The 12232-nt window shown below is 43.9% G+C and overlaps 1 protein-coding gene across 5 annotated transcripts in view; it reads left to right on the forward strand.

Annotated features, from left to right (window-relative positions):
• The window catches only part of EPB41L5 (erythrocyte membrane protein band 4.1 like 5), a 169626-nt gene extending 157737 nt beyond the window's left edge, over positions 1 to 11889 (forward strand). For 3 of the 5 annotated variants that reach the window (XM_004004756.6, XM_012140185.5, XM_012140167.4), the window contains exons 24-25: positions 170 to 291; positions 7531 to 11889. In XM_004004756.6, the coding sequence (XP_004004805.2) occupies positions 170 to 291; positions 7531 to 7597 (189 nt within the window). In that variant the 3' untranslated portion in view covers positions 7598 to 11889. The remainder of the gene's footprint in view (positions 1 to 169; positions 292 to 7530) is intronic. The other 2 variants (XM_012140176.5, XM_060411184.1) reach the window with 1 other exon arrangement.
• The last annotated feature ends 343 nt before the right edge of the window (positions 11890 to 12232 follow it).

Raw genomic sequence — 12232 nt, forward strand, 5'->3', positions numbered from 1 at the left:
AAAATCTGATGCGAAGGATGATAAAAGGAAACAAAAAAAACAAAATAACTGTGATCATAAACATCCTCCCCATTACCATAATTATTGGAGAAGATGGCTTGGAGCTGAAGTGCTGGTTGTCAGGGAGGTGTGATCACCTCCTCTCAGATGTGTTGTGTGTCTTTCTCAGCAGAGCACTGTCCTTCCTAATGGGCTTGCAGGAAATGAGTTTTCCCTGACTGGGAAGGAAGGGCTGGGCAGCAGAGAGCTCATCTCTCCCCCAGCGCCATTCTTGGTGGACGCCGTGACCAGGTGAGGAGTTATTTCTCAGTTGCACTTCTTAGGCATCTGTTAAGAGGAAAGAAGTAATAAAATTAATTGTATTTAAAGCAATAATGTCCATTCTTTAACCAAACTTAATTGAAACTGAATAAATCTCTTCCTCTGTTAATTAGTGTTTTTTCTTTTTTCTTGTCAGTAGCAATTTTCTACAAAATTATGGAGTAGACCTTATTTTTTTAATTGGAAGTCTTTATTAGATAAAGATGTTAATAGGTCTATCTTTAAAATTTTATATTTCTTTGAAAATTGATTTATGTCTTTTCCTATCGTGCTTTACTGTTATGTTGTCCATCAATACAGAGGAAGAGGTGCAGATAAGGGTAGGACAGGGGATTCCCAAGGTGAGGGCTCTGGTGTAGCTTTCACTGAAGCCTGCTTGTTGCAAGCTCATTTTAGCATATTGCTTGCCACAAACAGAAACTGAACTCAGAAGAGCTTTTATTCAGCATGTACTTCTTCAGCTTTTGTTAGGAGCAAGACTGTGCCTGTTTTGCAAAAGATTTTGCCTTCATTTCTTTTTTTTTTTTTTTTTTTTAAAGTAAAAGGAAGTTTATTATTATAATATTAGCACTTTCCTTGTATCTTAAATGAAACCGAACAACTTTTTTTCTCTAGTGACATTTCTGTGTATATTCTTTGTCCATTTTTTTTGCAGAGTTATTTTTTTGTAGATTTGTGAAAAATGTTTATGTAGTAAAGAAGTTAGCTTTCTCTGTGATGAAACCTCTGACTTTTTCATGGGTATGTTTGCTGTTTCTCGCATCTTCCTGGTGTTGAGAATGCAGATCAATTGTAGTAGATGCTTTAGAGAAAAAAAAAATCCTAAGTATAAAGGAAAAGTTACTAGAGATGGTTAATTTGAGAGAAATTCATAGTTCATTTTAAAATTGTTGTCTTACCTCTATAGTTTTCAGTATAATTGTTTACTCAACAAATATTGATTGAATATTAGGTACCAGGCATACTTCTAACTGGCATTGAAGAGAGCTGTGAACAGGATGGATGTGGGACCTGTTTCCCTAATTTGTATGACTAGTAGTACCCACTGTTAAAGTAGAGATTATCTGCAGAAAGCCAGGTAATAATTCTCTGTAATGGAGTTTACACAGTAAAATGTGAGTGCTTATAGATTTCCAAATGTTAAGTCACAGATGACATCAGGGCCTTGTCTCCATTCCTTCCCAAAGCAAATAATCATATAAGGAGTTAGATTAAAAATAACAGATAGTACACCTGAAGCTAGTATAATATGTTAGGATCTTAATGAGGAAAACATGACAGTAAATCAGTGAAACACTAGAGTCCAGAAGCAAACCCATACAAATACAGTTCCCTGATTTATGAAAAATGATGGTGCAGTGCTGAAGGGAAACAGTGGTCTCTCAGTCAGTCAGCCTGACAAGTTAAATATCCTTGTGGGAAAAAATTAATCTTGACCCAACCTCATACTGCACACCAAAATTTATTGTAAGTGCACTGAAAATCTGAAATGTCCATAAATAAAGGTTTTAGCAAAAAATATAAGTACATATCCTTGGGGCCTTGAAATAAGCAAAGATTTTTTTTTCTTTTCTTTATTTATTTTTAAAATTGTATTCTTACTTTATTTTACTTTACAATACTGTATTGGTTTTGCCATACATTGACATGAATCCACCACGGGTGTATACAAGCTCCCAATCCTGAATCCCCCTCCCACCTCCCACCCCATATCATCTCTCTGGATCATCCCTATGCACCAGCCCCAAGCATCCTGTATCTTGTATTGAACATAGATTGGCACTTTGTTTCTTACATGATAGTATACATGTTTCAATGCCATTCTCCCAAATCATCCCACCCTCTCCCTCTCGCTCACAGTCCAAAAGTCTGTTCAATACATCTGTGTCTCTTTTGCTGTCTCGCATACAGGGTCATCATTACCATCTTTCTAAATTCCATATATATGTGTCAGTATACTGTATTGGTGTTTTTCTTTCTGGCTTACTTCACTCTGTATAATCGGCTCCATTTCATCCATCTCATTAGAACTGATTCAAATTTATTCTTTTTAATGGCTGAGTAATACTCCATTGTGTATATGTACCACAGCTTTCTTATCCATTCATCTGCTGATAGACATCTAGGTTGTTTCCATGTCCTGGCTATTATAAACAGTGCTGCAATGAACATTGGGGTACATGTGTCTCTTTCAATTCTGGTTTCCTCAGTGTGTATGCCCAGCAGTGGGATTGCTGGGTCATAAGGCAGTTCTATTTGCAATTTTTTAAGGAATCTCCACACTGTTTTCCATAGTGGCTGTACTAGTTTGCATTCCCACCAACAGTGTAAGAGGGTTCCCTTTTCTCCACATCCTCTCCAGCATTTATTGCTTGTAGACTTTTGGATCGAAGCCATTCTGACTGGTGTGAAATGGTACCTCATTGTGGTCTTGATTTGCATTTCTCTAATAATGAGTGATGTTGAGCATCTTTTCATGTGTTTGTTAGCCATCTGTATGTCTTCTTTGGAGAAATGTCTGAAATAAGCAAAGATTTTTTAAACAAGTCGTAAAATGCTGTACTCATTCAGGAAAAACTGACAACTTGGATTGTATCAAAAAAGCTTCTATTTATCAACAGATACAATTTCAAGCACTCAAAAAAGAAGCCACACAGTAGAGAAGACAGCTGCCACTTCCCCCTCTCTCTGACTGTCTCTCTCACAAAGGACTGATCCAGAATATATAAAGAGCTCTTGTGAATCAACAAGAAAAATGCAGCTCAATAGAAAAATTGGCAAAAGAGTTGAAAAGCAGTTCACAAGAAGGATATCCAGATGGCCAATAAATCATTAGATAATGTACATCTTGACAAGTCATTAAGAAATACAAATTCAAGCCACTGTGATACCACTCCATACACCTAAAATGGCTCAAGTGAAAGAGACATGTAATACCAAGTAGAGATGAAGTCATAGGGCAACAGAAACTCTAAATTTAAATAACTGTGTTGCACATAGATTTGGCAGTATCTATGAAAGCTGAAAATACTTTTATGTGCATGCTCAATAGAAATACAAATATACATCCATTAAAGGTATGTACAGAAATGTTTATAGCAACTGTATTAATCATAGTCAAAATTGAAAACTTAAAAAAAAACCCATTAGCAGTCAACTAGATAAATACTAGACTAGAGCAGTGAAAACTAACAAACTGTGGCAGAGAAACACTAATGAGTTGCTTATACTGAGTTATGTTAAGTATTTATTGTGTGTAACAGATTACCACACATTTAGCAACTTGAAACAGCTCAGGTTTCTGTAACCTCATCCCTGTGGGTCAGAAGTCTGGATACAACTTAGCTGTGTCCTCTGCTGTAGAGACTCTCCCAAGTGCCAGTCGGGGAGTTGACCAGAGCTGGGCTCTCAGCTAAAGGATCAGGTGGAGGAGGCTCTGCTGACAGGATTCAGTTCCTGAGGGGCTGCAGGCCAAGGGCCTCCATTTTTAGCTGACTTGAAGCCAAAGGCTACCCTCAGGACTTGCCGTGGAGCCTTTCTTTCAGCAGAGCCAGCAAACCAGGAAGGCACTGGGACACTTGCCCGCCACCCAAAAGTCCCCATCTGTGCTGTAAACCCAGGGGTGAGAACCAGTTACTTTTGCTCCAGTCTGTTGGTTAAATCACGGGGCCTGCAATGCTCAGGGGAGGAAGTCACGTAAGAGTGCCAGGAAGTTTGGGTCACTGGGGGTCGTCTTATAGTGTCTATACCACAATAATGATGAGCAAAGTAAAGTCCAGAAAGAGGCCCAGCTCTCGAGGAACCAAGCAGTGATTCCTCTCGAGGTAGCTAGTTTCAGAGCCCTAGTGATGTTCTGTTTCCTGATCTGTGTGCTGATGATACAGGTGTGGCTAGTGTGTGAAACTACACTACAAATATTCTTCAAACTCCTGCTGCTTTGTGCACTTCAGCATGTGAATGTTACAATTAGTAACGTGTTCAAAAGAATGGTGCTGGCGTTGCATCTTGCGCTATGTAAATCTTATTTTAAAGGCTTAGGAGAGGAGACAATGGCAGTGGAGAGAACGAGTAAGTTTGGGGAGCAGTGAAATGACAGAGGAGTGGTAAATCGATTGACAGGAGAAAACTGAGGTCTAAGCCTGAAATAGGGAGGGAATGGAAACTGGAAAAGTAAGAAGCACATTCTCACCGTAGCTCTGAGGCAAGTCTCAGGAGGTAGAGGGACCAGATATCATGAAGATGGTCCAGGTGGAGCTGAGAACCGGAGACTTGGTGGAAAGCATCTAGACCCATTTAGAGCTCCCCCTCCCCACGCTGCTGACACTGCCCTCATTCTGGAGGCTTACCTCTGGAGGAGCTGAGCAGGCGAGGCCGTGGATTTGGGGACCCTGTTGGGAGGAAGGCCCCGAAGAGCTGAATACAGAGGTTAACTCAGTGCCTGCATGCCAAGGTGTGAAACCCCCAATTGTCGTTCAGTTTCCAGCTTCCAGAATGCTGTGGGTCACATGTGAAAGTCTCAGATGAGAAGTTGCTTCAGAGGCTTATACTCTAGAGAACCTGACTGACTCAGAGAGACTGATACTTGTGGATCCCAGGAAATCTGCCTAATAACTCATCTTGGAAGCCTGTAGTTAATGGGTTTTGCCCACACATACAGTTTCCAGACAGCATTCCAGTGCTTCATGCTCAAGTGTGAACAGACTGCTTCCCTCTTAAATATGAAGAGAGCCAAAGATTATCAGGTATGTGAGGAAAGACCAAAGCAGTTCAGCTTGAAAAGGCAACAAGGAGGAAATAAAGGAATGTGAGTATCAAAAATTTTGTAAAATGATAGTGTGAGAAAGAAGATACTGTATCCACTCAACAATAGCAGGAGATTAAAAAAGAAGAGGAACAGGAAAGAAGAAAGTATTCCCAGAAATTATTAACCAAGTTAAAAATAAGATCCAAAGAATGCATGGAAGATAAGATTCAGGAAATCTCCAAAAGAGTAGAATAAAGAGCTGGAGATTGGGACAGAAGAGAAAATTCGAGGATTGGTCTAGGAAGTCCAATATGTGAGTCACTGGGGAGCTGAAAGAAAGAAACAGAGTAAATAAAAGTGACAGAGATATAAAAAAGAACCAAGATTTTTCCAGAACATAAGTATTGAGTTTTAGATTAAAGGAGTTCAGTCAGTATCCAGTAACACAATGAAAATAGAAGACACCACGGAACATGATGACGTTTCAGAATATCAGATTTAAGAGAGGATGTAGGTCTTCAGAGAGGGCAGGAGAAGAGTACTTAAAAAGGACTGGTAATCAGACGATAGCAGACTTTACTGAAGCTAGGAGATAATAAATAGAGCAGTGCCTGCAGAATCTGGAGAAGAATCGTTTCCATCTCGTATTTTATACCCAAACTGTCAATGCAGTGTGAGATTAAAATGACATTTTCAGGAGTTCCCTGGTGGTTCAGTGGTTAGGCCTCAGTGCTTTCACTGCCAGGGCCTGAGTTCAGTCCCTGGTCAGGGAGCTAAGCTCTCCCACATGCCACATGACATAACCGAAAAAAAAAAAAAGAGAAATTTAAAAACATAGAATTCCTCTAAAATATATGCTTCTGAGGTGGCTTTTGTCAGGAAGCTACTTAACTGGAGGATGTGTTCCATCAAAGTAGAGTGATTATAATTGGCTATACCCCAATACAAAATAAAAAGTTTAAAATTTGAAAATAAATAGAAGGTTTAAAAAAAAGAAAACCAGGATGACTATCCCAGAAAGAAACCATGGGACCCAGGAAACAGGTGCAGGAATTTACCAGGAGGAAAGTGAGGCAGGCCTAGAAGGGATCCTGTGCAGATTTGAAGAGGACGTAGCATTCCAGGAAGGATGTTGCCAAGGGAAAATGACAAAACACAGAATTGCCCACCCCTAAATTAAGGAAAAATCCCATGAGAACAGAACCATGGTGTGTTTGCAAGGTTAAGGATAAATTGTTGGAAACCAAGTATTGGACACTGAGCAAGCAGTTACGGTGAAAAACAAGGCAGTTACTCAGTCCAGGGAAAACAGATTACCTAAGGGAGGAAATACAACACACTTAGACTGAGCTGTGAAAATGTTTATGTAATCATAGCAAGCTTTGAATGTTAACATGATCACAATTGTTCCAAAACTGTGTTGAAAAGATAGGAAGGGAGGACCTTGGGGCAGGGTGTCATTGTGGAACCACATGCCTCAGGGCAGTCAGGACGCCATAGATAGCAGCACCAGAGGGCAGCTTAGAGGGCAGCTTAGAGCGCAGGCACTGGGCTGCCCTGAGTCTCTGGTTCAGGGAGCCTGAAGCAAGGCCTGCGAACTTGTATTTATGACAAGTTCCAGGGACCACACTTTGAGAAGCCGAGATCCAAAACATGAAGGGAAACACCAGGAGAAACCAGCTGGCAGTGTTGTCTCTGTTGGGTAGAAATGGAGAAGGGGGTTCAAGTGACTACTGACTGCTTTTTCATTTATATGACTTGCTAGTGCTTCTGACATTAATCTCTGTCCTTGCTACTTTGATATTGTTTTCAGTTTTTGTGAAACTGAAGTAGGTGCTGTTACATCTCTGCACCTCCATCCATGCTCTTCACCTCAGGCAGAGCCCACGCACTTTAAAAAAATATTTATTTATTGGCCGTACCACATAGTGAGAAGGATCTTAGTTCCCCAGCCAGGAGTTAAACCTGTATCCCCTGCATTGGAAGTGCAGAGTTTTAATCACTGGACCCCCAGGGAAGTCCCAAAGACCAAGTACTTTTACTCTTCCTTTAGCTCCATCAAGCAGAGGAGGTGTCCCGGAGCTCAGACCCGGCTGTGGGCACTGGGCCGTGAGCACAGGACCCCCTTCCCTGCTGCTTCCTGAGCATATGGCCATCCTGCTCACCACGTTGTCCATGTCGTCCGTGTTCTAGTAATAGCCCTGACTCAGCACGAAACTAGGTGTCTGTTCAGTGTATTTTATTCAAGGAAGTAGGGGAAATCAGTGTCTTTTAGAGTCCATTTCAAGATGAAAAAAGCATTGGTTATCTAGAAAATGACCTCGTGTGAAACTGCTGAATTAGGTTTACAAGGCACTTCCCCTTGCTCTATGGGGCACTGGTGGGGAGATGCATGTTGCTCTCTTGTGGGAGGGTTGTCTTTTCATTTTCCAAAAACTGAATAACACTTTCTTTCTTCCTGTCAGCTCTGCTCCAGCCTCAGCTGGAGAAGCCGCCTTGAAGCAGAAGTGTTTGCTGACGACTGAGCTCTGAGGGATGGCCGCTCTGTGCCTGTGACCCAAGGCCGGGCCCCCAGCCGTCCATCCCAGAGTCCACTTCTGCTGGAGCCAGTTCTGCACTAGTGGGTGAAAAGCTCACCTGGTTTAGACTTCAGTTCCGTGAAAAAGCAGCTATATTTCCGTCCAACTGGAAGGGCTAATTACACTACACTTTTGCCCAAGTGACGCAATACAGTCTTTTACTTTCCCTGATTCTGTTGAAGTTGTGAATTCCTAACGGTGGGAATGCCTTTCCCTGTGGTTTCCTCCAAGCTCTTGGCTCCACCTAGTGGATGTGACTATTCACAACGCCCCCTTGGGTGGGCTGTCCCTGGTGGTCATCATCCGCCTGGCAAAGGTTACTTCTCTCGCTGGTATCAGGGTGAGTGTCCTTGAATGCCTGCTAGAGAAATTGTACCTTTCTGTGCATTGCCTGGAAATCGGGGATTTAGATAGATTAATGACTACTAAAGAGAAGTTTTTAGAATACAGAGGACTTTCAGATGCTTCCCATACTTTTGACTTTTTGCTGGACTGGCTGTCTTAACACTTGAAGTTTACGTCGAGGTAAGATAGACCTTGAGAAGAACTACAGAAAAGTCAGTTGCCTGGCATGTGCTTTCAGCCCAGCCTCCCTTCAGGAAGCATGTCTACATGGCCCTCACACACCTGTCACTTTTTGGTCTGGAAGGGGTGGGGAGGGTTGCAGAGACCCTGAGGCATTTCCTCCAGGCACCCACACTTCTTCCTGGGCCACATGGGGCTGAAGGCCATGTTGACTTGGGGACTGAAGGAGAGCACAGTAGTTTCTGGGCACCTCTTTGGATAAAGGCTCTATTTCTTTTTAATGTAAGCTGAATAAACTTAGATTTTATAAACTGAAGGAAAAAATACCAGGATAGAAATAGGGAATTGGGTTAGGGGGATTCACATCTGAAACTAAATGCAGGTATTGAGAGAATGTTAGGGTTTTGTGTTAGTTTAAAGGGGTTCTTTCTAATTTCCTCATTACTTTCCATCTGTACAGAAAGTTCTGGTTGTTAAGGTGTTATATGCTCATTATAGAAAATAGAGAAAAGAATTTCAACACCCAGAAAAATACTCTTTTAGCTTTAAAACTTTGGAATGTGTAAAGTAAACTTCATTTGCCGTGGGGAATGAGGGTGATCTGGAAACCATGTTGGGAAGTTAATCCCTGTTATCAAGGGCTGATGTTAAAGTATACCTCCTGGAATTTGGTTTTGGTTTCCTGCCCCGCAGAAACCAGAACTTAATTGAGTGTTAATGTCTGTTCGCCATAAAAAAACATGATGTTTAAAACTCCTTGGTCTAGACTGTCGTGGGTTCCCTGTAACATGGTGACCTCAGGCAGTCACACATTTGTGTCTGCCTGGAGAGGGTTTTCTTCCTGTGCTGTTCCCGGGACCTGTAGAGGCTGGAAACTACTTCCCACCAAACAGTTTTGCTGAAGGAAAGGGAGCTGGCCCTTCTTGTTGGCTACCTCCTGTGGCCCTTAGGCTGAGACTGTGGACTTGACGCAGGACGTGCCGAACTGGATATTGTGTTTTCAGCACACTGACGACCCTGCAGGTAGAACGTTAAGGTTGTGTTTCTGGTCTCTGAGACATTTTCTAGATTTTGGAACTAGTTTGTTGAAAATATTCCATTACCTTTGTGTCTTCTGGTACTGAGGAGACTTTCTTAAAATGCATTTGAATCTCAAGCTAAAAGGAAATTTTGTTTCAGGTCCTGACAAAGAGTGGTAAATATGGAAATTGATATGGATTAGCCCTGACAGAAAAGATGCCTGTCAAGTATACATCTCCTTTGCTGTCTGCCATCCCCAGGCAACTGTAAGGGTCACCCTGCTCTGCTCACCTGAGCCTGGGGCGTGGGGCAGGGGGGTAAGGGGAGGAGCAGCAGGTGTGAGTCAGGATGCTGGCAGAGAGCCAAGTGTGTGGGGAGTCTGGATGGACCAGTGGGCAGGTGGTTATATTGAATTGGGCAGGGGGCAGTGGGGATCCTGCTGAGGTGGCCCTGCTGACTGCTGGCCCTCAGGAACAGTTCCTGATGATGGAAGATCTTCGCATCTTCCTGTGCATTGGAACCAGCCCATCAACTGAGTGCGGCTGTGAAGTGATGTGCTGCTGACTGGTCGGGTGGGAAGCTTTGCTATATCTAGAGTCTCCTCGGCATTAGTCCTGTGTAGCTGCAGAGAGTACTGGCCGTGTCTCACGCCGTCAGGAGTTAAGGAGCACGTGTCTGGAAAGAGCAGGAATGACAGTGTGTGGGAGCACGGTTGGCAGCCCTGCCTTGGAGGGTGCTTGGAGAGGGTTCATAGCTGAGCTGATAGACCTGTTTGGTGGAAGTAACAGAAGCCTGCTTGAACCAGAGGCTCAGTTCTGTGTCACTTTCTTTCCAGTTTTCGCTCTGGTGACTCCTTAGGAGCTAGGATGATGGTGCTTGTGGCTCTGAGCAGGTTTAGGGGGCTCAGGGTGGGTGAGTGGGAGCTATTTTTGTCCTCTTGCCATTGCCTGGTTGGTCTGTGAGGATCTGCAATTTCTGGTGATTTGCAGAGTTCAGTTAGTGCCGAGCCCCTCGTCTCCTACCACCTGAGGGTGGCGGTTGTCAGTGTTAAGAGCTAAGATGTTGATCAGCTCACGTCCTGGCCCTCAGAGAAGGTGGGGGAATGGAGAGCTGGCCTGGGTGTGTGGGTGGATTTAAAGTCAGGTTGGTAGGTTTCAGTTTTCTCCCCCAGACTCTTCTTGAGAACTTGTGAAGTAGCGCATGAAATCCTGTTTCTCAGGACCTTAAAAGGTCATAGCATCTGTGTGCACAGGAAGGGCTCATTGTTATTGCATTCCTGCCCTTGTGGAAACCCTGCTGAACAAAGGAATGATTAGATTCCTTTGATCTTGATAAATTTAGAAATATCCTTAGGTGCTTTCCTAAAATATTGATGTTGTTTTGAGAAATTTTTTATTAAACATGTCTTATAGTCTCCTAAGGACTTCCCTGGTGGCTCAGACGGTGAAGCGTCTGTCTACAGTGCGGGAGACCTGGGTTCAATCCCTGGGTCGGGAAGATCCCCTGGAGAAGGTCTTTACCTGTATCTACTTGTGCGGTCACAGATGTTCTGTGGACACTGGAGGGTGAAAGCCCCAGGGTGCCCCCTGCTTCCTGACTGCTTATTCCTCATGCATCTCATTTCTGGCCAGCACTGCCTCTGTCTCCCCTTGGACAAGCCCCTGCAGACCTTGACAAGTCACAGCAGAAACCCCCTCAGAGCAGATTATTTGGCAGTCATTTACACAGAGGGAAGTTCTCTTGTTTTTCTGTAAGTCAGGCTCTTGAGAAGCCAAATTCTCAGCTTCTCATTGAGGGTAAGGACAGCAGGCAGAAAGTGAGGGGCGGAGGTGGTGAAGACTCGGCTGCCCCCTGCCGCCCGAGTGTGCGTGGTGTAGATGAAGGTGAGTGCCCCGGCTTGGCTGCAGGCAGAGACCTCTTCCTGGCAGTCTCCGGCAGATGGTTCCCGGGAGCCAGCGGGTGTTCAGACGGGCTCCGCAGGTGCTCTGTCCCTGGAGGTCCTGGCATTTCTCCGTTGACATCCTTGCTCCCATGTGGACAAAACAGTCCTGGGCTCCCATCCCTGAGAGGCTGGGAGGGCTCCCAGTTCTGGTCCATCGTGCCCTCAACGTTTTGGTTGCTTAGAAACCTGGAATCTTCTAACGCATAATACACATTCCATATTATTTGCTCTTATTCCTCTCAAAAATGTAAACCGATGGTTCCTGAATGTTGAGAAAAATGGTGGGAGCTTTTCCTGTGTTAGCCTGCAGGATGAGGAATTTTGTTTGGTTCATTTAAATTTGCCCTGAACTCTGCTGAATTCCCATGCTGGCAGAGCTGTGATTGTCTCCAGCTCTGAGAGATGGGATCCACGAGTCACTTTATCACATTGATGGAGACAATGATTCAGTCCCCGTCCAGGGTTTTTATTCATCAGAAAAGCGTTTGGGCGCAGACCTCTGCTCTTTAATCTTCCTGTGTGGATATGATAGACGGTTACGAGGACCTCACTAACTATTTTGTGTTTACTTTTTATATGTATAAAGCTTTGAAGTAGCTTTTAAAGTGTAATTTATTTTTTTATCAAGTGCACTATTCCTGCAATGTGTCCCACAGTTTTATATGACTTGTACTGGAAGCACTGCACTCACCTATGAGTTGTTTGTACAATGAGACGACCGCTGTAGACCTGACCACCAATAAAGCTTTTGTGAAACAGTTTTGTGAGCTATTCCGGTTTCTTGGACATGTGATGCACGCCTGCTGACCTCTGCTCTTCTCAGCAGAGCTGTTGGCAAGAGTCGAGCAGGAGCAGAACCACAGTGTGCGGTGTTCATTTTGGTGTCACTGGTGTAAATCTGGATGTCGAGGCATTTTGAAAGTTAAGAAACCCCATCGGCCATCCCCAGCACATCCTGGGAAGAGCAGCATGGTGCAGGAAGAACCCGCTCGCTACCCGTTGGACCTGGTGGCGGCCATCCCGGTGCCACTGCCACTGCCCCTGCACCCTGCCCTCCCTCTCCTCCCCTGCAGGCCACCCCAGGCCCAGGGAGGACACCTT

The sequence above is a fragment of the Ovis aries genome, chromosome 2 (genome assembly GCF_016772045.2).
Source record: "Ovis aries strain OAR_USU_Benz2616 breed Rambouillet chromosome 2, ARS-UI_Ramb_v3.0, whole genome shotgun sequence".
NCBI classification, from domain to species: domain Eukaryota; kingdom Metazoa; phylum Chordata; class Mammalia; order Artiodactyla; family Bovidae; genus Ovis; species Ovis aries.